General features: G+C 40.3%; 1 protein-coding gene across 10 annotated transcripts in view; it reads right to left on the reverse strand.

Moving 5' to 3' along the window:
* RFX3 (regulatory factor X3) overlaps positions 1–22,856 on the reverse strand; it is a 214,897-nt gene that overhangs the window by 112,124 nt on the left and 79,917 nt on the right. For all 10 annotated transcript variants that reach the window (XM_077344913.1, XM_077344912.1, XM_077344914.1 and 7 more), the window contains one exon: positions 16,246–16,370. In XM_077344913.1, the coding sequence (XP_077201028.1) occupies positions 16,246–16,362 (117 nt within the window). In that variant the 5' untranslated portion in view covers positions 16,363–16,370. Of the gene's footprint in view, positions 1–16,245; positions 16,371–22,856 lie in introns of those variants that run through there.

The raw sequence follows: 22,856 nt of genomic DNA on the forward strand, positions 1-22,856 counted from the left end.
TTGGGAATTGCATCAAACCTTTCTTAACTATGGTTTGGTGTGATATCTGAATTAAACTGAAATATTTGAGCAACTTGCTTTCCCTTAATAATCCTTTCTCTTTGGGAAAGGAGAAACTGTGATCAAATTTGAATACTAATTTCTAAAATGGAACTTTGAAAAGAAAATTTTCAACAATAATTTACCTTAGCTTTCCTACTGCTGGGCACTTGTTTTCAAAATCACAGCAAGAAAATTACTCTGGAATTCATATCCATGTTTACTATATACTTTAGATGTATGAAATGAATATTACCCTCAGAGATCATCACTGTTCAGAATCCTAAAAGATAACAAAACTAGTTAATATCAAGCCCTGCCAACAGTTTATTACTCATACCACTTTGGAGACTGGCAGTGAGGCCTGCATCTGCAGGGTGAATGATTTTCTAGTGCTTCTTGAGTGCTTTTCAATTATATGTCTCTGCCACTCTAATTGGACTGTGTAAAACTGCCACCAGAGTATTTCATCTCTTCTCTTTGCTATTGACATGAGCCTTTAAAAGCCTCTAACAATGAATTAATATGTTCTTCCTTTGATTACCTATAAAATCTTGATTTCGAGTACAACGTGTAGCTTTTGTCAGACTGCTAACCCAAATATTGTGTAGCATCTCTATAGATAAAGTCAGTTTGTACTCCCAACAGTCTGAAGTATTTCTATCATATAGCTGTTTGCAAGCCTACAAAAAGTAAACCAGAATAGTCATAAACTTAAAAAAAATGTTTCCTTTCTTTTCCTTGCATTTTTGTTCTTTAGAAAAGTATATCAAGCTTGTTTATTTTCTATTTAACTTAATCTGTAGAAGGAGATTAAAAATTCAAAATATATTACATTTGAAAATTTAAAGAACGCTGGTAAAATCTGTACACCGCCCGTGGCGCCGTGGGCGCCACGGACTAAATAAAACAGTAAGGGGTTCTGGGGCGGGATGTGTCCGGGATGAGGAAGGGTCCGGATTGGACCCTTCCTCATGACAGACAACCGGAGGGACCAAACGGCAGGCGCGAAGCGCCTGCCGATTGGTCCCTCCGATTCCCAGCCCCAGCAACTGCGAGCCGCGCTCAGCGCGGCTCGCAGTTGCTCCCGGCCTGACGCGGTGAGAGGCGCGAAGCGTCTCTCACCGTGTCAGGCCGGCCCCAAGGAAGCCCCCGCCGCAAACAGAACACAAGACTCCAGCCGCCGAGAAGCTGCAGAAAAAAAAGAAACACCCCCGGAGGAGCCTTTCGCCGCTAGCGCGACGAGAGGCAGCAGAAAAAAAAACCCCTGTAGGAGCTCCAAGCCGCCGCGCCGACGAGAGGCAGCAGAAAAAAATTAACCCTGTAGGAGCCTTTCCCAGCTCCAAGCAGCAGAAAAAAAAACCCCTGTAGGAGCTCCAAGCCGGCACGCCCACGAGAGCTAGCAGAAAAAAAAAACCCTGCAGGAGCCTTTCACAGCTCCAAGCAGCAGAAAAAAAAACCCTGTAGGAGCCTTTCGCAGATCCAAGCAGCAGAAAAAAAAAACCCTGTAGGAGCCTTTCACAGCTCCAAGCAGCAGGAAAAAAAACCCTGTAGGAGCCTTTCACAGCTCCAAGCAGCAGAAAACAAAACCCTGAAGGAGCCTTTCCCAGCTCCAAGCAGCAGGAAAAAAAACCCCTGTAGGAGCTCCAAGCCCACGAGAGCTAGCAGAAAAAAAAAACCCTGCAGGAGCCTTTCACAGCTCCAAGCAGCAGAAAAAAAAACCCTGTAGGAGCCTTTCACAGCTCCAAGCAGCAGAAAACAAAACCCTGAAGGAGCCTTTCCCAGCTCCAAGCAGCAGGAAAAAAAACCCCTGTAGGAGCTCCAAGCCGGCACGCCCACGAGAGCTAGCAGAAAAAAAAAACCCTGCAGGAGCCTTTCACAGCTCCAAGCAGCAGAAAAAAAAACCCTGTAGGAGCCTTTCGCAGATCCAAGCAGCAGAAAACAAAACCCTGAAGGAGCCTTTCCCAGCTCCAAGCAGCAGAAAAAAAAAAACCCTGTAGGAGCCTTTCACAGCTCCACGCAGCAGAAAAAAAAAGCACCTCCTGGTGTCCCCTGGGTCCTAGCGCCCATTGCATTCCTGGTTGCAATGGGCTTTCTTGCTAGTTTAATATATATTTTCAAAGGAAAACAAAAAGCTACCATTTCCATTACACTCCTCATTCTCATGGCAAGTACTGCTATTTATGGGTAAACCAGAAATTAGATGTCGCTACTATTCTAAATTTAATTTTCACACATAGCTATCATTTAATGTAAAATTAAGATTGCCGCTTGCTCCTATATTAAATATTGTCAACAAGAGAATTAGCAATTATTCATGTAAATCCCCATAAAGTGCATTCCCAGAGTTTAGAGGCAAGAGTTTTTCTGTACTTTTTCTGTAGTCCCCAAAGCACTGTTGAAGTGGGACTATATTCCGGGCAAAGATAAATGAAAGCAATTAACATATTGCTACTCCACACCTGGAGTGCTGTGTGCAGTTCTGGAGGCCTCACTTCAAGAAGGACATAGATAAAATTGAAAGGGTACAGAGGAGAGCAACGAAGATGATCTGGGCCCAAGGGACCAAGCCCTATGAAGATAGGTTGAGGGACTTGGGAATGTTCAGCCTGGAGAAAAGGAGGTTGAGAGGGGACATGATAGCCCTCTTTAAGTATTTGAAAGGTTGTCACTTGGAGGAGGGCAGGATGCTGTTTCCGTTGGCTGCAGAGGAGAGGACACGCAGTAATGGGTTTAAACTACAAGTACAACAATATAGGCTAGATATCAGGAAAAAAATTTTCACAGTCAGAGTAGTTCAGTCTTCAAGCAAAGGTTGGATACACATTTTTCTTGGATCCTTTAGGATGCTTAGGGCTGATCCTGCATTGAGCAGGGGGTTGGACTAGATGGCCTGCATGGCCCCTTCCAACTCTATGGTTCTATGATTCTATGATTCTATATAGACAGAGTTAGCAGCAATGTAAGTTGCCTGAGCAAGTGAGCAAAGCCATAGTGGGCTCTTGTCTACTTGTTTATCATATAAAGAAGAATTTCACCTTACTGTTCTGAATCAACTGTTATCTGTTGTTGGCCTGATTTCAAGTAAAGCGATATAGGGATTTCATATAGCCAACTATTTTCTGTTAATGAGCCGTCTCTGAAGCACTATGGTCATTTCAAAGAGCCACTTCCCACCCCCTTTTCACCACTCGATCTTACTCTGATTTTTTAATGGTCTAAAGTTGAGTGCTGTAGCACTAAACCAATATATCACTTCAGTGCTATAAAAGAATCATTGAGATGCCTTTACTTTGTTAAGTCAATAGAATCAATGCATCTCAGTGGTGCAGTTATAGCACCTAAGAGCCATATTGGTTTAGCGCTATAGCGCCCAACTTAAGAGTGTTCCAAAGACAAGTTTGCAGAAAACAGAAGGAAATAATGGGGTTGGGGGGGGGGGAGCAGTATTGTAGGAAGCACCATGGACATTGTAAACAACACATCACAGCAATTCAGAAGTGCAATGACGGGATGGAAAGTAGAAGAAAGCAGTTTGTGAAATCAAAGTTTAAAAATGGCCAAAGTTTCTTCCAGCTGTAGCAACACAAGCCTGCATCACAGCTACAAGTCCTATCATATCTGGCTACTTTAACATACAAAACCATGCCCTTGTATCTTCAAATTTTGGAGCCACACCCATTCAGAAGAGCATTTCTATTAGCTCGCTTAAACATCTTTCCCTCAAATTTCAATCGAGGTAGATTTTTGAAGATCCCTCCTCAGGAGAGATATTGTTTGTATGGGTGTAGTGTCCCCAACACGTTATACCACATACTATTGGTATAAGGTATAATGAACAAAAGAGCAATATTGATACAATATATGACTAATCCTCTTGGGGATTTACTGTTTCTTTCTCCTAATGTTTCTTTCTTCTTTTATCTGAGGGGCAGCATTGTTTGCCTTTTCTTGGGGTTGTGTTTCTTTTAAAAGTTGATTTTAACAGTTATTTCTTTCAGTGTTGAGTTTTACAGTTCTTTATTTCAGTGTTTTGTTCTGGGGGGGCAATGTATTTGTAGTTAGATTTGTCCATTCTCCCAGTTTGGCAGCTGTTGTACTTGTTGTAGTAGGTTGCCAACTTTGGGTACTGTTGTTCTGCTCTAGTTTGCTGGCCCTCTTTTGCACTTACAGAGCTAGTTTACTGTTTTTCTTTGAAATAAATATTCAAAAACATTTCACCTACTGATGCCTCAATTAATGTTAATGTATCAGTAGCTGCTGCATTTTCCACCGTCAGCTTATATGCAAGTCAATAAGTTTGCCCAGATTTTGTGGTAAAATTAGGTGCCTTGGCTTATATGCGGGTCGGATAAATGAGAGTATATACAGCATATGAAATTTGAAATTCTTACCACTAATCTTAATATACAAGAAAGAGGGAATCTTTCCAAATTTCCATACAAATTAGTAATGGAAAAATGGAAACGCTACATATCCACAAATAAGAATAATTTAGTAAGGAATAATTATTAGCTGTTTATAAATGTAAAAGATTTGCCTGAATAGGGAACAATAAACCTGTCCTGGCTTCAGAATTAAGGCAGTGAATATGTTGATGCTCCCAAGAATATCTTTTCTTTTTCAATCTCTACCAATTTTTGTACCATCTACAACTATTAAACAAAGGCAAATACATATAAATTAAGAAGGAAAAAAGCCCAGGCTCACAAGTTTAACCCATAAGGAGACCCACCTAATACGGAGACCCAAAAACACAATTATGCTATAAAGCTTTCCAGCTGAAAACTATAGTTATGTATTTGGAAGGTAATGCCTGTAATCAGTAGATGAATACAGAAAAGCAATATATTAAGTACAACCCATACAAAGAACTAATGCAATCCATACAAAGAACTTAAGGGATGAAATTAATTCAAAAGAAATTCTGTCTAAACATCCGGAAGAAGCTCCTGTTAGAGCAGTTTCTCAGTGGAACAGGCTTCCTCGAGAGGTGATGAGTTCTCCATCTTTGGACATTTTTAAATAGTGGCTGGATAGCCATCTGACAGGCTAATTCTGTGAAGGTTCAATAGGGTGGCAGGGTACAGTGAATGAGCGATAGGGTTGTGAGTGTCCTGCAAGGTACAGGCGGTTGGACTAGATGACCCAGGAGGTTACTTCCAACTCTATTATTCTATGATTCTAGGGGAAACGTCCTAAGAAATAATCAGCTACCTATTTCTGTAGTTAACTTTATCTGACAAATGGCAGACAATCTTCCAACATGTCTAGCTTCAGTTCAAACTCTGAGCCATTTATCCCATTGATGTTTTTAAGAGTCTTTTCAAATTTGTGGTGGAAATAACAGACATACAGTATTTGCTAGCGTATAAGACTACTTTTTCCCCCTGAAAAACATGCCTCCAAGTGGGGGGGGTCGTCCTATACGCCAGGCGCACTTCAGTTGGGATAGACATAGCTGCCCATAGTACTGTAATGTAATGTAACAAACTATATTTTGAGTGGAAATGTCGAGAGGTCGTCTTATACGCCCAGTCGTCTTATATGCCGGCAAAGGTACACAAAATTATATCACAAAAAAATTGAATAATTTTACCAAAATAACTCTTGGAATTAAAGTTAGGAAACCAACTGATTCCTTGGAATCAATATCACCAAGTATGAGTTGTTTCCTTAAGCAGGCCAATGAACTGAAAATATACTAACAAATCCAACAGGATCTGAGGACATTTTATTGATGGATTTAATTTATTTATTTGTTAGATTTGTACAACAGACCTATACATCTAAGTAAAATTTTAAAAGAACAAACATGGGCAAAATTTACAGGGTGCATATTTAAATGGAAAGGATATTTTGATTCACTGGCATATGGTAGGATGCAGCTTTCTATGTGGGCTTTACCTCCTTAACACAAGAGAGTTTATACTTAAAGTATACATAGATGGTACCTACATATTACATCACATTACTAGAAGATGTCCATTGTCTTCTTATAAGAAATAAAGCAAAGATGATTGCTATTGTCATACCTGGTGGGAATGTGTCAAAATGTAATAATTTGGACATTAATCAGGTATCATATCAATAAAATAACAGGTAATTATTCTCGCACAACCTTAAGTAATTATAATGGGCATTTTAGACCATAAATTTTTATCAAATTATTGTTATTAATGGTAGCCAAACTCCTAGTGGCACAAAAATGACCACTGAATACATACCGAGAAAGGTCCTTCTCTCCTGGGGTATAAGAGGACATCTTGTTGGGTGAGATTCCACCGTCGGATCAAGGGAGGCAGGAACTTAACAGTTCTTCTTCCGGTCCCTAGGTGGCGCTCACCCTGTCCCTTCAATTCGGCCACTGCCACAGCCGTTCTTATATCAGGCTTCATAACCACAACTTTTAACCTAGGAACCTCCTAACAGAAGATGAACTAGAGAAACATAACATTCAACAACAAAGGAACACACATGATGACATGAAGATAAACTCTGCTCTGAGTTAAATTTCCAGTTGCTCTACGGCTAAGTATCTTTCTTGACCTTCTTGATGATGGAAGGGAGGGAACAAGATGTCCTCTTATACCCCAGGAGAGAAGGACCTTTCTCGGTATGTATGCAATGGTCATTCTCCTCCTGGGGTGAGGACATCTTGTTGGGAGCTCCCATAGCAGTCCGTATTTAGAGTGGGCCATCGTCATCTGTACTGATTATGTTTTGTAGCACTCTTCGCCCAAACACTGCTTCTGCTGAGCTGTATGCATCTATCTTGTAATGGCGAATGAATGTTGAGGCACTGGACCACGTTGCTGCTCTGCAAATTTCGTGAATCGATGCTCTGCCAAACAAGGCTGCTGACGTTGCTGTACTCCTTACTGAATGAGCCATAATGACAGTTGGCGGTATCAACTTCTGAGCCAAGTATGCTTCAGCAATGGCTGCTCTGAGACAACTACCTATAGCCCTGCTGGACAGCTTGTTTGGGGCTGCAATAGATACAAATAGTGAATCAGACCTTCTAATGCTCTCTGTTCTGATAATATAAGCTTTTAGAGAGCGCTGTACATCAAGAGTGTGCCAAGTTATCTCTTTCGGGTGGACCGGTTTTGGACAGAAAGATGGTAAGACCAAATCTTGGTTAAGATGGAAGTTGGACAGGATGGGCGGAGACATGGCACTTGGATAGCTCGAAGACTTCGAGCTCCTGTTCCACTGAGGGTCAATCGCTGCTGTGATTGACAGAATCGGGTTTTGGGTACGCTAACCCACCCACTATCTACCCAGGAATTCCTTGTGAATCTCTGGGGCCTCTCTGTTCTGCAGGGAAATTAATATCCCATGGAACACAAGCTCAGTGTGCACAGGGTCCAGCAAGTGCCGCACACCATTTTAAAACTTTTTTCTCTCTCTTCAACTCTGTAATCTGCAAAGCTCTTTATTTTAATCTACAAAAGCTAATTGGATATTTTCCTGCAAGATTTTCGACTCACCACAACTCCGGAGTGAGAACAACTGGCAGACATCAGATCGAGCCTACAAACAAATCTACTTTGACCCTCTACTACGATTTACTGCAAACAAATGCTGTGAACTGAGGGGAGGACATCTGCTAAATTCCAAGATATCAAGACACCAATCAATGCACAGAGACGCAAGTATTTCTCCGTTTCTCCTTCTTCCCTCGTTTTTGGTTCTGCTTGAAGCCACCTCGATATGAGGCAGGCTAATTCTCTCTCCTAAGCAGAAGAAGGACTTAAATCAACTCAAACTAATTAGTAATAGCTCTTACTGCATTTGTTTTGGTTTTCGGAGATAAGAGATAAGAGCCGTGGGTGGGAGGATCCCGTGAGAATTCTGTTCCACTATGAGACATTGCTTTACTGACTTCAATACATCACTTGGCATGTCGGGGATCAAAACAAACTGTTGCTTTCGTTAGGACTCTGTAGGACCTTTACTGGCTACTTGCAAAACTGCCCAAGATTAACAGATTTTCAAGCCTAAAACATGTCTATGCTAAAAAGATTGGCTCATCTAATAGAGAAACAAACTCAAGATCTGAAAGCATTTACAGATGGCTTGCTTAAAAATATGCTCAAGGAGATCAAGATCAAAGATGGCAAAGAAGAAGTTTCCAACAGGAACGATGAATCAATAACAGTGGCTGATGATAGCTCTAAACAAGGTGGAAAACTACCAGCAGAAGAGAAATTTGAAACTATGGAGTAGGAAAAGGGGATGTCAGAGCTTTGCAGCCCAGATAAGGACACCCTTCCTAAAAAGACATACAGCCACTCCAAAGCAACAGCACACAAGAACCAATCAAAAGATATATGGATCTGCTGTGAAAGTAATCGATTTAAAGGAGCTTCTTGGGGGAAAAAAACGTACTGATATTGGAGCCCAGGAGGTACAACTGCTTCAAGACTCACCGATGTATACTCTGAGGGAAAGACTACAACTGCACTTTCTAAGCCAAAGGCCAACTGGACAGAACATAAGTCAACGGGAACAACAAGAAGCAACAAGCCTCGATATGAGACCCTCTTAAGCAGTCTGGGGAACGGAAAGGAGAAACAGTGGTTGAAATTATTTTCCTCCTTTTTCGTTTTTCTGTAGCCACATAGGCAATATAACTAGTTAAGAAATTAATCTGGGGTCTAAGGTCTTCTAAGTAAGCTCAATCTGTATTATTAAATCGAACTTCGCAGTGTTTCCCAGCCCAAAATTAAAGCTTAATTAAAAGGAGACACCTAATGGAAGGGGTTTAAGAATAACAGATGAAGACTATATTTTATTGCTCATTGTAAGTCTATACTATCATGTAAGTGTGGGGTCTTAGATTTCCTATGTTAGCTGAATTTGAATTATATAACATATCTCTGTAGTGACTCCCAGTTTAAACTTAAAGCATAACCAAAAGGAGGCATCTAATTGAGGAGGTGTAAATGTAACCTACGAAGACTTTATTTTACATTAAAAATGACTGTTAAAATTGTTAAAAAATATGAGCCTAGGAGGTACGACCGCCTCAAGATTCACCGATGTATACTCTGATTTGGACAGAACGCAAGTCTACGGGAATCTCCGAAGTGATTCCCAGCCTAAACTTAAAGCACAACTAAAAGGAGACATCTAATCGAGGAGGTGTAACAAATGACGACTCTATTTTACCATTTTTTGTACTAATAACTTACACTTATATAACTTAACAACCTTAACAACCTATATATATATATTTTTTTTCCGTACAACTAAGTAGGCTTTTTTTTCCCCTAGTGGAAATGTGGATGGCTCTAAGATTGTGTTAAGTATAAATTGATTTATAGGTGTTTTGGGACACCAAAAATGACTGTTAAAATTGTTAAAAACTATGCAAACAAATGCTGAAACAATGGTAACAAAGTAGGCTTCTCTTTTCAAATGTGGTGGAAACGTGAAAAAGCTTATAAGCTTTGGGTAAAAGTCCAGAATACTGTAGCTATGTGGGGTCTTATATTCTTTCAAGAACAATGGGGCCCTTATCTGATTTACCTAAGAAAATAAGTTAAAAGGGGATTGAAACGGGGTATTAAGTGTATTAAATGAAGAGTATAATTTTTTTCTTTTTCTTTTTCTTTCTGTATCAATAATGTAGATTACTTGCATTGTACTATCTTTAATCTTGGAAATTAAAATAAGAAAATAATACAAAAGGGGATTGAAACGGGGAACTAAATGTATTAAATGAGCATAACCTTTCTTTTTTCTGTATTAATAATGTAGATTACATGTATTCTCCTTAATCTTGGAAACAAAAATAAAAATCTTAAATAAAAAAAAAAGATGGAAGTTGGACAGAACCTTTGGTTTGAAAGCTGGATCTGTTCTTAGTACCACTTTATCCTTGTGAAAGATGCAGAGTTCTTTTCTGACCGATACAGCTGCCAGTTCTGATATCCTTCTGGCTGAAGTCACCGCTGTAAGGAAGATTGTCTTCATCCTCAGATGTTTCAATGAAATGTCCATTATTGGCTCAAAGGGGTGTCTCGTCATTCCTGTTAAAACTTTATTCAGATTCCAAGTAGGGAATCTACGGGCAATTGGGCCCTGAATCTGGGTAGCCCCTTTGAGGAAACGTATTGTATGAGGATTTTTAGAAATCGGCTTGCCTTTAAAATTTGGTAGGACAGATACCAAGGCCGCCACTTGTCACCTTCAACCTTTGTGCCAGACCATCTTGAAGGAACTGTAAGACATCTCTTAGTCTTGGAGATAGGTGGTTCACCTTTTTCCGCCGACACCAGCGAACAAATGCCTTCCATGTGGTATTGTAGATCCTGTTGGTTGATTGACGCCTTGATGCCATCATTGTATCAACTACTTCCATACTGTAGCCATCCTTCATCAGGTGGCCCCGCTCAACCTCCAGGTGGTCAGTTTGAGCCATTCCGGATCTGGATGCCAAATAGGTCCTTGTTGAAGCATGTCCGGTTGCACTGGTATCTGTAGTGGCTCCTGCACCAACATGCACACTAGGGTTGAAAACCTCGGTCGACGTGACCATCTTGGTGCTATTAGTATCACCTCTGCCTTGAGTTCTTTCACTCTTGTGAGCAGGCGTGTGATCACCGGGAACGGTGGAAAGTTATACAGCAGGCCTGTTGGCTACTGGGCCAATAGTATGTCTGTCTTCTCCGCTGATGGATGGAAGTATCGGGAAAAGAATCTGGGCAGCTGACTGTTGTCTGCTGTTGCAAATAGGTCCAGTTTTGGCTGACCCAAGATTGATATTATTCAAGCGAAGATTGGAAGGAGGAGAGGCAAACACACAAACGGAGACTGTCGAGGAGGTAGCCACGAACAAACAAGGAAACAATAGGAATGAGGTAAAGGTAGAATCTGAGGTAAAATCTATGCAGATCTTCCAGCTCCCTGCTCTCCCTCCGAGGCAGAAACCGAACTGAAGGGACCGGGTGAGCGCCACCAAGGGACCTGCCTCCCTTGATCCACCGGTGGAATCTCACCCAACAAGATGTCCTCGCCCCAGGAGGAGAATGGAAGGGGGGGGGGAACTACCTGCCATCACAATCACAAGTTGGTATAATAAAACTGGGGAAATATTATGACAATGTACAAGACTTCAACATAACTGCAAAGTAAGGAAACCCCCAGTTACTGTATGTTCACTTAAAATTTTATTGTAATATACAATAGTACAACATATTGTTGATAAGAACTGAACTGTAAGACCTAATGCTATTTCATGTGTGCCTTCTATCTATATATATAAAATACCTTTTCATGCATATATTAATTTAAATGACAAACTCTGGATAAAGTTTAAATACTATATTGTATATAACACACAACTGAAATATTGAGTATTTTTCATAACATAACCCAATACCCAAACATCCTTACTATAAGAGACTATAACTCTGATTCTGACTGCACTGTAAAACATTTAAATTTTATAAAGGCATGAAGAATTTTGTGGTTATGGAAGATAGCTTCCTAAACACACCAGTGCCACAGCAGAGAAAAACACAAGTTCAGCAGTAATTATTTTTAAAGGGATCAAAAAATATTCCAATTGTGAAGTTGGTCAATTAATTGGATACTTAAATTGGCTGTTTGGTAGAGTGTGGAGATGGTGAGGTTTGACGAGGACCTCAGAAGGGTATAATGTCACAGACTTCACCCTCCAAAGCAGCCATTTCCTCCAGAGGAACTAGTTCCTCCAGAGGAAAGGTTGCTTTCCTGATAATAAAGATCAGTTCTCCTGGGGAAAATGGCCACTTTGTAGGATGGACTATGGCATTATACCTTGCTGAGGTTGCTTCCCTTCTCAAACCTCACCCTCTAAATGTCCAAGAATTTCCCAAACTGGAGCTGGCAACCATAAGGGAACTGATCTTAATCAGTGTCAGATGAAATACTATATCACAAGATATAGTATTTCATCTGACAGTGATTAAGATATTATGGTTTGTAATAAACGTTTTTATACATGTTCTTTCAACTCCCACTCAATTGAAGTTTTTAAATTTTCTGTTCTTAACTTATTGCTTCAACAGTACATTTCACACATAATGCAATGTAAAGAATATGCAGATAACACGTCAATCTAGCTTTCATGACATATGGCATCCACTGTAAATAACCTAACTTTATGTCTCTGAAAGATCAAAAAGGAAGTGATGGCACCAGCCAGTTCAAGATGTAATGAAGCACAGATCAGGTTATCAGCAGACCAACAGAGGAGCCTGCAATAAGTAATCTTTTGGATGAGCAAATACATTAAAAATGTATTGGGAGGACTGGCAAATACTCCAGAAGATAGAGACAGAGTTCAATGAGATCTGAACACAATGGAAAAATGGGCAAATGAGAACAAGATGCAATTTAATAAAGATAAGTGTAAAGTTCTGCATATGGGTCAAGAAAATGAAAAGCATGCCTACTGGATGGGGGATACGCTTTTAGGTAACACTGTGTAAAACAAGAAGCCCCTTGAAAGAGAACCACAGAAATGAAGAAGAGTTGGTTCTTATATACCACTTTTCCCTGCCCAAAGGAGGCTCAAAGCGGCTTACAGTCGCCTTCCCATTCCTCTCCCCACAACAGACACCCTGTGGGGTGGGTGAGGCTGAGAGAGCCCTGATATCAAAATCCCTAAACTTACAACAGTGGTCAGAGAAAAGACAATATATCCCTTTATGACATGTTGGAAACCTTTTATTGACTTCTTGCAAGAGAGAAAAATTACTGGATGACCTGTAGTTTTGAAGAACAAAGAAAATAAATGTAGAAATGTTTTTTGTAACCTAAAAATTAAGAAATGTATAGATGGTATAATCAGAATTTGATGGTTTATAATCTGGTGGGATGCATAATGTAACATAAGAAATTTAAGTTGTCTCTTCTTTGCCCTTTTTATTTTTTTTTGTTTCTCTTGTTTCTGTGAAAAACATTAATAAAAATAATTATCAGACAAATAGTAATTATTTTAGCCTGCAAATGCTTTATACTGCACAGGGCAAAATAACATATCTAAAATAATAAAAAGCCTTGCACTGCCTTCATGCCAACACCAGTTTAATAGCTAAGGAATCTTTAATTTTCTTTTCCAGCCTTAGATTACTAGCCTGGTGAAAGATTAATACCCCCCCCCCACACACACACACACACACACTTCGTAGTGTTCAATTTATCACTGCTCTGTGCTATATACAATTTCTCATTTGAAGATGCAAAGCTATAAAAGTCATGTGTTATGTCCACAGCTGAGTGGTGAAATTATGTATGTTGACTTAACCATACTGTCACACAGTCAGCATGAGGGGAATAACCTATGAATTATATGGCCGAAAGAACAAGGAGCAAAGTTCCAGAAAAGCACTCACCAATTCACCAGTGGCGAGGTTATTCTTCATCCTAGTAATCCTTTTAAGGCAAAGCAATTTGCTGTGCTTTTGCCCTTAAGATATTCACAGTTCTAGACTTACAGCTGATTTTAATTCTCATTTTCAGTGAAGATTTGTCTTTACCTCCAAAACATCTTCTCTGAATGCTTACTGAAGCCTTTCACAGCACTTTCTACTTCTCCCCAACCCATCTCTCCTCAGCCAGAAATGTGAGACAGATGAAAAGCAGAGGGAAGAATATACTGTTATGCTTCTTTTGTGTGGATTGGAGTGAAATAAGGGCTGAAATGCCAGAATAATGTTAGCGCCTCTTCCGATTTTATGAAAGTGCTGTATTTGTAGGGAAAAGGTGATAGTTTGATAACAAAGCAATTCTTTTAATAGTCAGCATATTTGAAGCTTCCCTGAACTTGATATATTATAGTGGGTTAAACATAGATTGAAACATGAAGAAGGCATTTTGATGCACACAGAGAATATAAAAAGCTTAGTGGGTCTCCAATACTGTGCTCAGAACTGTACAATACTGAAAAGATACAGTGCTGCATGTAACTATTTGATAATCGGTACCTTCAATCCTAGCTTTCAACCAAAGCATCTCCTAAAGCCTAACATTTATTAGAATGGACTTATGATTTCCCCCTCTCCAAGGAAAAGCCATGGTGGATGGATGCACTCCAGAACCAAGTGGAGAGTTGAATAAAATACCCCCATCAGTGGGTGTACTCTGAACCTGACTGGCTCTACCCTACATAGTGGTACCTTGGGTGAGTACACACATTCATTACACCCTCCTTGCTGCTATTGGGGGTACTTTGGGGAGTCCCAATAGAAAGTCTGGGGGTGCCTGCCTTTCACCTCTTTCAGGTACTGGTTGCATGTTTACATCATGGGAGAAGGTGGTCATGCTTTGGGTATCAGGGGTAGACTCAAGTTTCAAGCCACTATGTCAACTTCCTTCTTAGGTCTTTCAAGCCACCAAATTTACTTTTGTCTCAAGGCTTTAGGTTTTTGTCCATCATGATCTGTGGTTCAGTTTATGGGTGTGCAACAAAAAACAAATCAAACTGCATGTTCCTGGTTCATGACCATCTCTAGTTAGACTATGTATTTGTTTACACTGTCATTCAGATTTTATTTCTGGCTAGGAGAAAACAATTGTTGGCTCTTGGACACTTTGGACTCTTGCTGAGGAACATTATTTAACTCATTTGTTATCACACTTTCCACCTAATTAGGACCCTAGAGATAGCAAACCACTAAAAAGGTATTAAAATCAACCTGCAAAACAATCCTAACCCCGCCCGCGGTGCCGCGGGTGCCGTGGACTAAATAAAGCCGTAAGGGCTTGGGGGGAGGAGTTAGGACAGGCTCTGTCCGGGATGAGGAAGGGTGCCCATTGGCCCCTTCCTCCGGACAGACCATCGGCGGGGCCAATCCCGCCCTGCCGCCAAGGGAGCAATTGCAAGCCGCGCACAGCGCGGCTCGCAGTTGCTCCCTTGCCGGCGGCCTGAAGCGTTGGGAGCCGCAAAGCACCTCCAACGAATCAGGCCACCGGAAGCGCCTCCCACGCGTCAGGCCGCCGGCACACGGGACATGGCAGCCTGCCGACTCGCCAGCCTCTACATTGCTGCGCACGGAAGCCCTCCCCCGCCCCGCCGCTCCGGCGGCAGCGCAGCGCACAGCCCTCACTGGCAGCCCGGGACAAAATGGCCACCCGAACCAGCGCCCGAAGATCACTCCTCACCTCCTTCACGCCGCCAGTGCCAACGGACACATGTGAGGAGCCTGCCCCACGTGAGTTCCACCCCACTCGGCTGCCCCAGGCCCGCTGCGCCACTAGCCCGGTCCATGCCCGTCTTCCACCTGCCTCCCCACCCACACCGAACCCTTTCTGAGTCGCCCGGGGGAGCGCGAGCCATTCTAGCGCCCATTTTATTTCCATATAAAATGGGCTTTCTTACTAGTACATATATATAAGACAACAAAAGCATACAGAATAAAGGTCAGTAAGAGAACCCCAAATGTAACAAAAATGACTTTGTACTCTGGCAGAAGACTGTGATAGAGGAATACAGATAAATCCCCCCTGGGGAGAGAATTCTAAGGTGTTGGAGCTCTGTCTAAAATGGACCTACCTTGGATTACCATCCATCTACCCTCTGATGAAAGGGTTACTTGAAGATGGCTATAATAATTTGGCAGGTTAATATGGGAGTCTGAAGGTTAACGCTGGAAACCACTGCCTAACTTACAAAGATAATTTTAGTCTGAAAAATATTAAAGAAACTGAATACTTTGTTTGCCTTGTGCAAGAAGGCTAAATTACAAAAAGAGAATAAGGTTGATACTCCTAGCATTAGAGCTTTTGTGTTCATTTTTACCCATAGTGGGGAAAGATCCAATCATCCACACCGGGTCAAAGAATTCTTTAAAGATACCATCTTAATAGCTGCAACAATCAAAAGATGGCACTGTGGGCTCATGTCCAAAATCCAGCATATTGAGCTATATAGATTTTTACACAGTCAGAATAACACATCCAAATTAGGTCATAATATAATTACCTAATTTCAGGCACATGTAAGGGTTTTCCCTGTACATGAAAGCTGCCAAGGTACCTTGCAGATATCTTTGTATCAGGGTCACTGCAGCGTATCTTTAGTCTATACAAAGTTCATCCTTCATTTTTCTAATGGCAGGACACTTTAAAAGAGGGAGATCAGTGATGGCCACTCCATCAAGGGATGGAGACTTCTTTATATTTTATTTAAAATGCAGTATGACTTACCTGTTGCTGTACTGGTAACTGCTGTACCACTTGCGTGGGCACGGCTGCTTGGCCAGCTACAGAAGTCTGTAAAGTCACTGTCGAACTTGTATCCGACCCAGTCTCTGACGTCTGCATTGTGGCTTCTGTATAAATGCAAAATTTCAAAGTTAGGTGTATTTTTAAATCCCTGATTGCTCACTTGTACCAATATTAACTTTTCAGAATTCTGCTGTTCAGGTTTTTCATATAGCACAACATTTTGATCATGTCACCCTGCTTTACTGTTCATTTTCTCATTTTTAAACACAAAAATAATTACAGCAACCTATTGAGAGGTTTGGTCCCCCTGTATTTGCTGTTCCCATCTCTTGCTATATTCCACAATATGTATATATTAATTTAATAAACATGTTTATTATTGCATTCTGGTTCACAGCATACTGGTTTACAGCAGTATTAAATACAAATCCCATAAAAATGTAATGAACCACATATGAGAGTTTCAAATAACTAAAATCTATTTTAACAGTCTATGAAAGTGCTCTACTTGGCAGGCTCTCCTAAAGAAAGACCTAACATGAAGCACTCTGAACTTCACATGGCAGACCATTCTAAAGTAGTGGGGTTGCTACAGAAAAAGCCCTTGCGCAGGCTTTGACTGTTTTCAGTTCCTTCAAAGATGGAACAGACAATAGGCATGCTGAGAGAAGTGATCCATTGTATCAAAGACGGCAGATAAATCCAGTTGGAATAATAAAGTGGCATAATCTTTGTTTACATTCAGATAGAGGTAACCAACGTAAGTCATAGTCCGACCGGAAGCCAAAATGTTTGTATTCTGTATATCTGCATATTAGTGTTCCTTATTTCTCCTCCTCTAATGTTCATTTTATATTTAAATTGGCATTACCCCCAAATGTTTTTAAATTAAAAAAAAATGAAACAGCAACTGCCTGGCCCAATCCTCAACATCAAGGTCAATTCCTCATCAAGAATATTGGAAATCATGCTATTGGTATTGGGTTTGGCCTTGTATAAATCCAGAGTAGTATTTTTTTAGTTCAAAGATTAGAAGGTTTATTGAGGTAGACAAATATTAATGGAATTAATAATTCCCCGAGCACGCCTGTTAATGCATGAGAGGAATTATTTAAGGATAAAGGGAAATAAAGAGCAAAGAAACTATTTATGACTATATCAGGTAACACTAAAATCAGCATCTGATTTCAGCTGTTTTGTGTTGGTGCAGCTTCATTTAAAATGCTGAGTGGCTCATTTATTTATATATACCATATAATATCATATCATCATCATCAGATCACATAAAAAGTGAATGGTACTTCCAATGACAAGCTGGCCTAATTGATCCTTGTAGAGGAGGGCCCTCCCCACTGAGGGAGGCTGGCACACTGCTGGGAAGCTCAGGGTGGTCTCTGATTGGCCTTCAATGGGACAGGCATCTCCCAATGAGAACCAACGTTATTGTAGTAATTCTGGCTATTCACTAAGCTCTGTAATTAGTTTCCTTTGCTTGTGCATGATAGGAGAATTTGGTTTAGAGATGCTTTTTACTTCTGTGGAGCAAAAAGAAATATTGCTGTACTTGAAAGTAAATTAAAGATTCTTATTTTCTGTATTTTCTGTTGTGGGGAGAGGAAAGGGAAGGTGAATGCAAACTGCTTTGAAACTCCTCTGAGTAGAGAAAAGCAGCATATAAGAACCAACTCTTCTTCTTCTATGTTATATTAAAACACAAAACAACTACAGATACTATGCACTGCAGTAATCACATGCTACTATGAAATGAACTTGTCCTTTCACATTTACCAGTACTGATTCCACCAACTCAACTCCACTGGTAGAAAATTAAATTCATATACAGACTAAGGAAAGCAGTGTGATTTTCTACTGAACAAAAATTAAAGACAAGGTTGAGTGAGATTATCTCTGAACCAATCTTAATACGCTGAAGTATACTCTCTATCTGAAACCACAATTCACTCCAACAAAGGTAAAATTATCAGTGCCATACATAAGCAAGAGTTTTACATTAAAATAGAGCTCCAAATTTTGCTCTTGTCATATAAAATAAACCTGTTTCCTTCTAATATAGCTTAACAAATATATAAGAAAAGACTATTGCATTTTTAGGAATTCAGCTTTCTGCTATAAAATTGCACTATGCAGAACAATATGACCCAATATTAAGACATTTATAATCGTATGATGGCTAGCTTTTCATCAGGAAATATCTTGAGATATTACTGTATAACTACCTATCACAGATAAGATTCCAAAATCTGATGTTTCAGATGGACTCTTCAAGTATTCAAATGGTATGGATTATACAAATTAAACAAAGGCTCAAGATTAGATACAAATAAGCAAGAGGATATACAAAAGTCAGCATGTTGTATTTAAATGTGAATTTAAATTCCCACTCAACCATAAATAGATGGTTATGAACCAATCAGCATCTTTCATGCCTAGGTACCCATCTGTGAAATGGCAATACAGGATTGTTTTGAGAAAAATGACTGTAAGGTGTTCTGCACAGAAGTACAACACAGAAATCAGAAATAATGTGGCATATTCAACACTTCTTATTTGCAACTGCTGCTGCTACAGCTAGGTTTCAAAGTAATTATTAGTATAGTTCTTTTATAGTGCTCTTTTCAAGTGATACTTGCTTATCAACACAACAAAGACAACCACATTAATCTATTTTGAAATATAATAATGCTGTCCATATGTAAATGAACTGTATATGGCCACAGCAGAGACGTGCCCAACTTCAGTCTACCCATCCTTGCCTAATGTGACTGTCAGGTGTGTCACCAGCAACAGATGCTTGTTTGACAAAGGACCTTTTATTCTGGCTAATTAAGCAGTTGGACACACCCGCCTGTTAAAGGGTCTGCTTTGTACAAGCAGCACTAGCTGAATCATGTGAATCTACAGATAAATAGAAGCATTTTGAAAGAAGGCTAATTAACCCCTAGGAGAGGAAAAGAATATTGCAGTAACCCAGCTGCTGATTGTGACAAGATTCGCATTTCTTCAATTTAAGCAATAGTGTTTAGAACACATGTTTTATTACAAATTTTCTCTCTCCCCCAACGTTCTTTGCAAAACTTGTTCAGGGTTATTTCATACACTCAAGATGCACAGTAGGGATCCTTCTGTCTTCTGTGCCTTGCATACCAGAATGAGTGGTTTAACAATCTGATCCATCAATTACCTAGCAAACCACACAGTGCAAATATGTCATCTTAAAAGTAACTATTTTTAGCAAGTACTTTCATCAGCAACTAATTTGCTATTCTAAACACTAGAGTTTAGAAAGTCTTGTTATACTACAACTACTTTAACCTCTACACTGAACCCTCTTAATTCAATACAGAAAATAAGAATCTTTAATTTACTTTCAAGTACAGCAATATTTCTTTTTGCTCCATAGAAGTAAAAAGCATCTCTAAACCAAATTCTCCTATCATACACAAGCAAAGGAAACTAATTACAGAGCTTAGTGAATAGCCAGAATTACTACAATAACGTTTTCCTGAACAAATTTTTTAAGACAGAATTTTAACTATAAAAATAAATAACTCAGTAAGGTACTTTGGTCTTAAGCTATAAAGCAAATGAAAGATAATGAACAGTAAAGACTAACAGTAAAAATCATTATGAGCACTGTGGAACTATTCCACAAATATTAAAAATGAACTAAGTATCTGGTCACATTACAAAACATATCTAACAGTACAACCCTAAGCAAAGTTACACCTTTTACAGTCTATGAATTTCAGTGACTTCTGAAGTTTGTACTTCTGTTTCGAATTGCAATATGAATTACAAAAATGACTATAAAACATTACACCTTTTGTTGTACCAAATTTTCAAACACCTCCATTGTTCCAATCCTTAAAAGTAAGAAAATATGGACTAACAAGATTCATGTCTAAATTCTTAATTGAGCAATAACAATGGACAAAATCCTAATAAAAAATCTGATCCTTTACAAATGTAAATAATTATCACATATAGTAAGTGATTTCATAATAACCTCATAATTTATTGATGAGATTCCTATACAGAAGAATGCAGATTTCTCCAATAACGTTAGCATAAGCAGAAGTGCATTCAAAAGCAGCTAAAGGTGGTTATGCAAGGCAAAAAAAAAAATCCATATGACAGTCATAGAAATTTCCAGTTTCAATCACATTCTTAGAGCAGTTTTAGGACTATTAATTTTTTTCTGTACCTACAAAAACAAAAAGGCCATTTACAATTGTTAGAGCTTTTGTTTATTTATTTGTATTTATTTATTTGATTCTGCCATGCAGGGCTCAGAGCGGTTTATAGTAAATAATACAGATAAAAGCAATACCTCTCCCCTCACCCCCTAGATAGCTAATCAGACTGGGAGGATCAAAAGGGGGAAGGAGAAAGAGGGAGGACTGCAATCTGGATTTTCAGATAGTCAGGTGGATAGGGAATTGGTTAGAGAACCGCACTCAAAGAGTTGTTGTCAATGGTGTTTCATCAGACTGGAGAGAGGTGAGTAGCGGGGTACCTCAGGGCTCGGTGCTCGGCCCGGTACTTTTTAACATATTTATTAATGATCTAGATGAGGGGGTGGAGGGACTACTCATCAAGTTTACAGATGACACCAAATTGCGAGGACTGGCAAATACTCCGGAAGATAGAGACAGAGTTCAACGAGATCTGAACACAATGGAAAAATGGGCAAATGAGAACAAGATGCAATTTAATAAAGATAAGTGTAAAGTTCTGCATCTGGGTCAGAAAAATGAAAAGCATGCCTACTGGATGGGGGATACGCTTCTAGGTAGCACTGTGTGTGAACGAGACCTTGGGGTACTTGTGGATTGTAAACTAAACATGAGCAGGCAGTGTGATGCAGCGGTAAAAAGGGCAAATGCCATTTTGGGCTGTATCAACAGAGGCATCACATCAAAATCACAAGATGTCATAGTCCCATTGTATACGGCACTGGTCAGACCACACCTGGAGTACTGTGTGCAGTTCTGGAGGCCTCACTTCAAGAAGGACGTCAATAAAATTGAAAGGGTACAGAGGAGAGCGACGAAGATGATCTGGGGCCAAGGGACCAAGCCCTATGAAGATAGGTTGAGGGACTTGGGAATGTTCAGCCTGGAGAAAAGGAGGTTGAGAGGGGACATGATAGCCCTCTTTAAGTATTTGAAAGGTTGTCACTTGGAGGAGGGCAGGATGCTGTTTCTGCTGGCTGCACAGGAGAGGACACGCAGTAATGGGTTTAAACTTCAAGTACAACGATTTAGGCTAGATATCAGGAAAATGTTTTCACAGTCAGAGTAGTTCAGCAGTGGAATAGGCTGCCTAAGGAGGTGGTGAGCTCCCCCTCACTGGAAGTCTTGAAGCAAAGGTTGGATACATACTTTTCTTGGATGCTTTAGGATGCTTAGGGCTAATCCTGCGTTGAGCAGGGGGTTGGACTAGATGGCCTGTATGGCCCCTTCCAACTCTATGATTCTATGATTCTATGATTCTAGGACCATATCATTACCAGACAGCCATGACCTCAGCCTTAAGTCTGGCAGAAAAGTGTAGTTTCGCAAGCCCTGTGGAACTTTACAGATCAGTCAGGGCCTGGATTTCTACTGGCAACTCATTCCACTAGGTCAGAGCCAGAGCCAAAATAGCCTTGGCCCTGGTCAAGGCAAGGTGAAAGTATTTGAGGCCAGGGATTACCATCACGTTGGTATTCACAGAACAGAATGATCTCCAGGGAACATACTGGGAGAGGTGACCCTCAGGTATGCAGGTCCTAAATCACATAGGGTCTTAAAGGTCAATACCAAAACTTTGAACCTAATCCAGAACTCCACTGGTAGCCAATGTAGCTGCTGGAGAGCAGGTCAAATATTAGCCCTCCACAGGGTTCCCATAAGGATTTGTGCAGCTGCATTCTGCCCCAGTTGTAATTTCTTTGTCAGAGTGAAGGGTAGCCCTAAGTAAATCGAGTTATAGTAAATCAGCCTGGAGGTAACGGTTGCATGTTTAACTTTGATTAGTTTTCAAAGGGCCAGATAGGGCACTAGTAGCTTCAGTTGATATAGAAGGAAAAACTTCTGGCATGCCACATGCCACATCTGTGAACTGTGTCCTCATCAATAAGGAGAATTCAAAGTTCACCCCCTAACTCTTGATGGTGCATGAAGATAAGGGTGGACATGCTTCCTCTACAGACCTCTTCTTTCCCAGCCACAGGACCTCCGTCTTTGAGAGGTTAAGTTTCAAGAGGCTCTATCAGAGCAATCCAGCCACAGCCTCCAGAATCTGGCCAAAAAATCTGGGAGTGTATCTGGCTAGCTGTCCATCAACAGGTAGAGCTGGTTTGTTCATCAGCATACAGGTTGCATCCTAGCCAATATTTCCAGACCAGTTGTGTAAGAGGGCATATATAGACGAATAATATGGGAGAGAGAATTGCATCCTGTGGCATTTCGCAAGGGAGTGAGCAGCAGTACAATTGCTCTTTCTTATCAGCTACGCTTTGTTTCTAACCTTGAAGAAAGGAGATTGGTCACTGCAAGGCCAACTCCTGTATCCCCAGGTTGGTG

The sequence above is a fragment of the Paroedura picta genome, chromosome 7 (assembly GCF_049243985.1).
Source record: "Paroedura picta isolate Pp20150507F chromosome 7, Ppicta_v3.0, whole genome shotgun sequence".
In the NCBI taxonomy this organism is placed as follows: Eukaryota; Metazoa; Chordata; class Lepidosauria; order Squamata; family Gekkonidae; genus Paroedura; species Paroedura picta.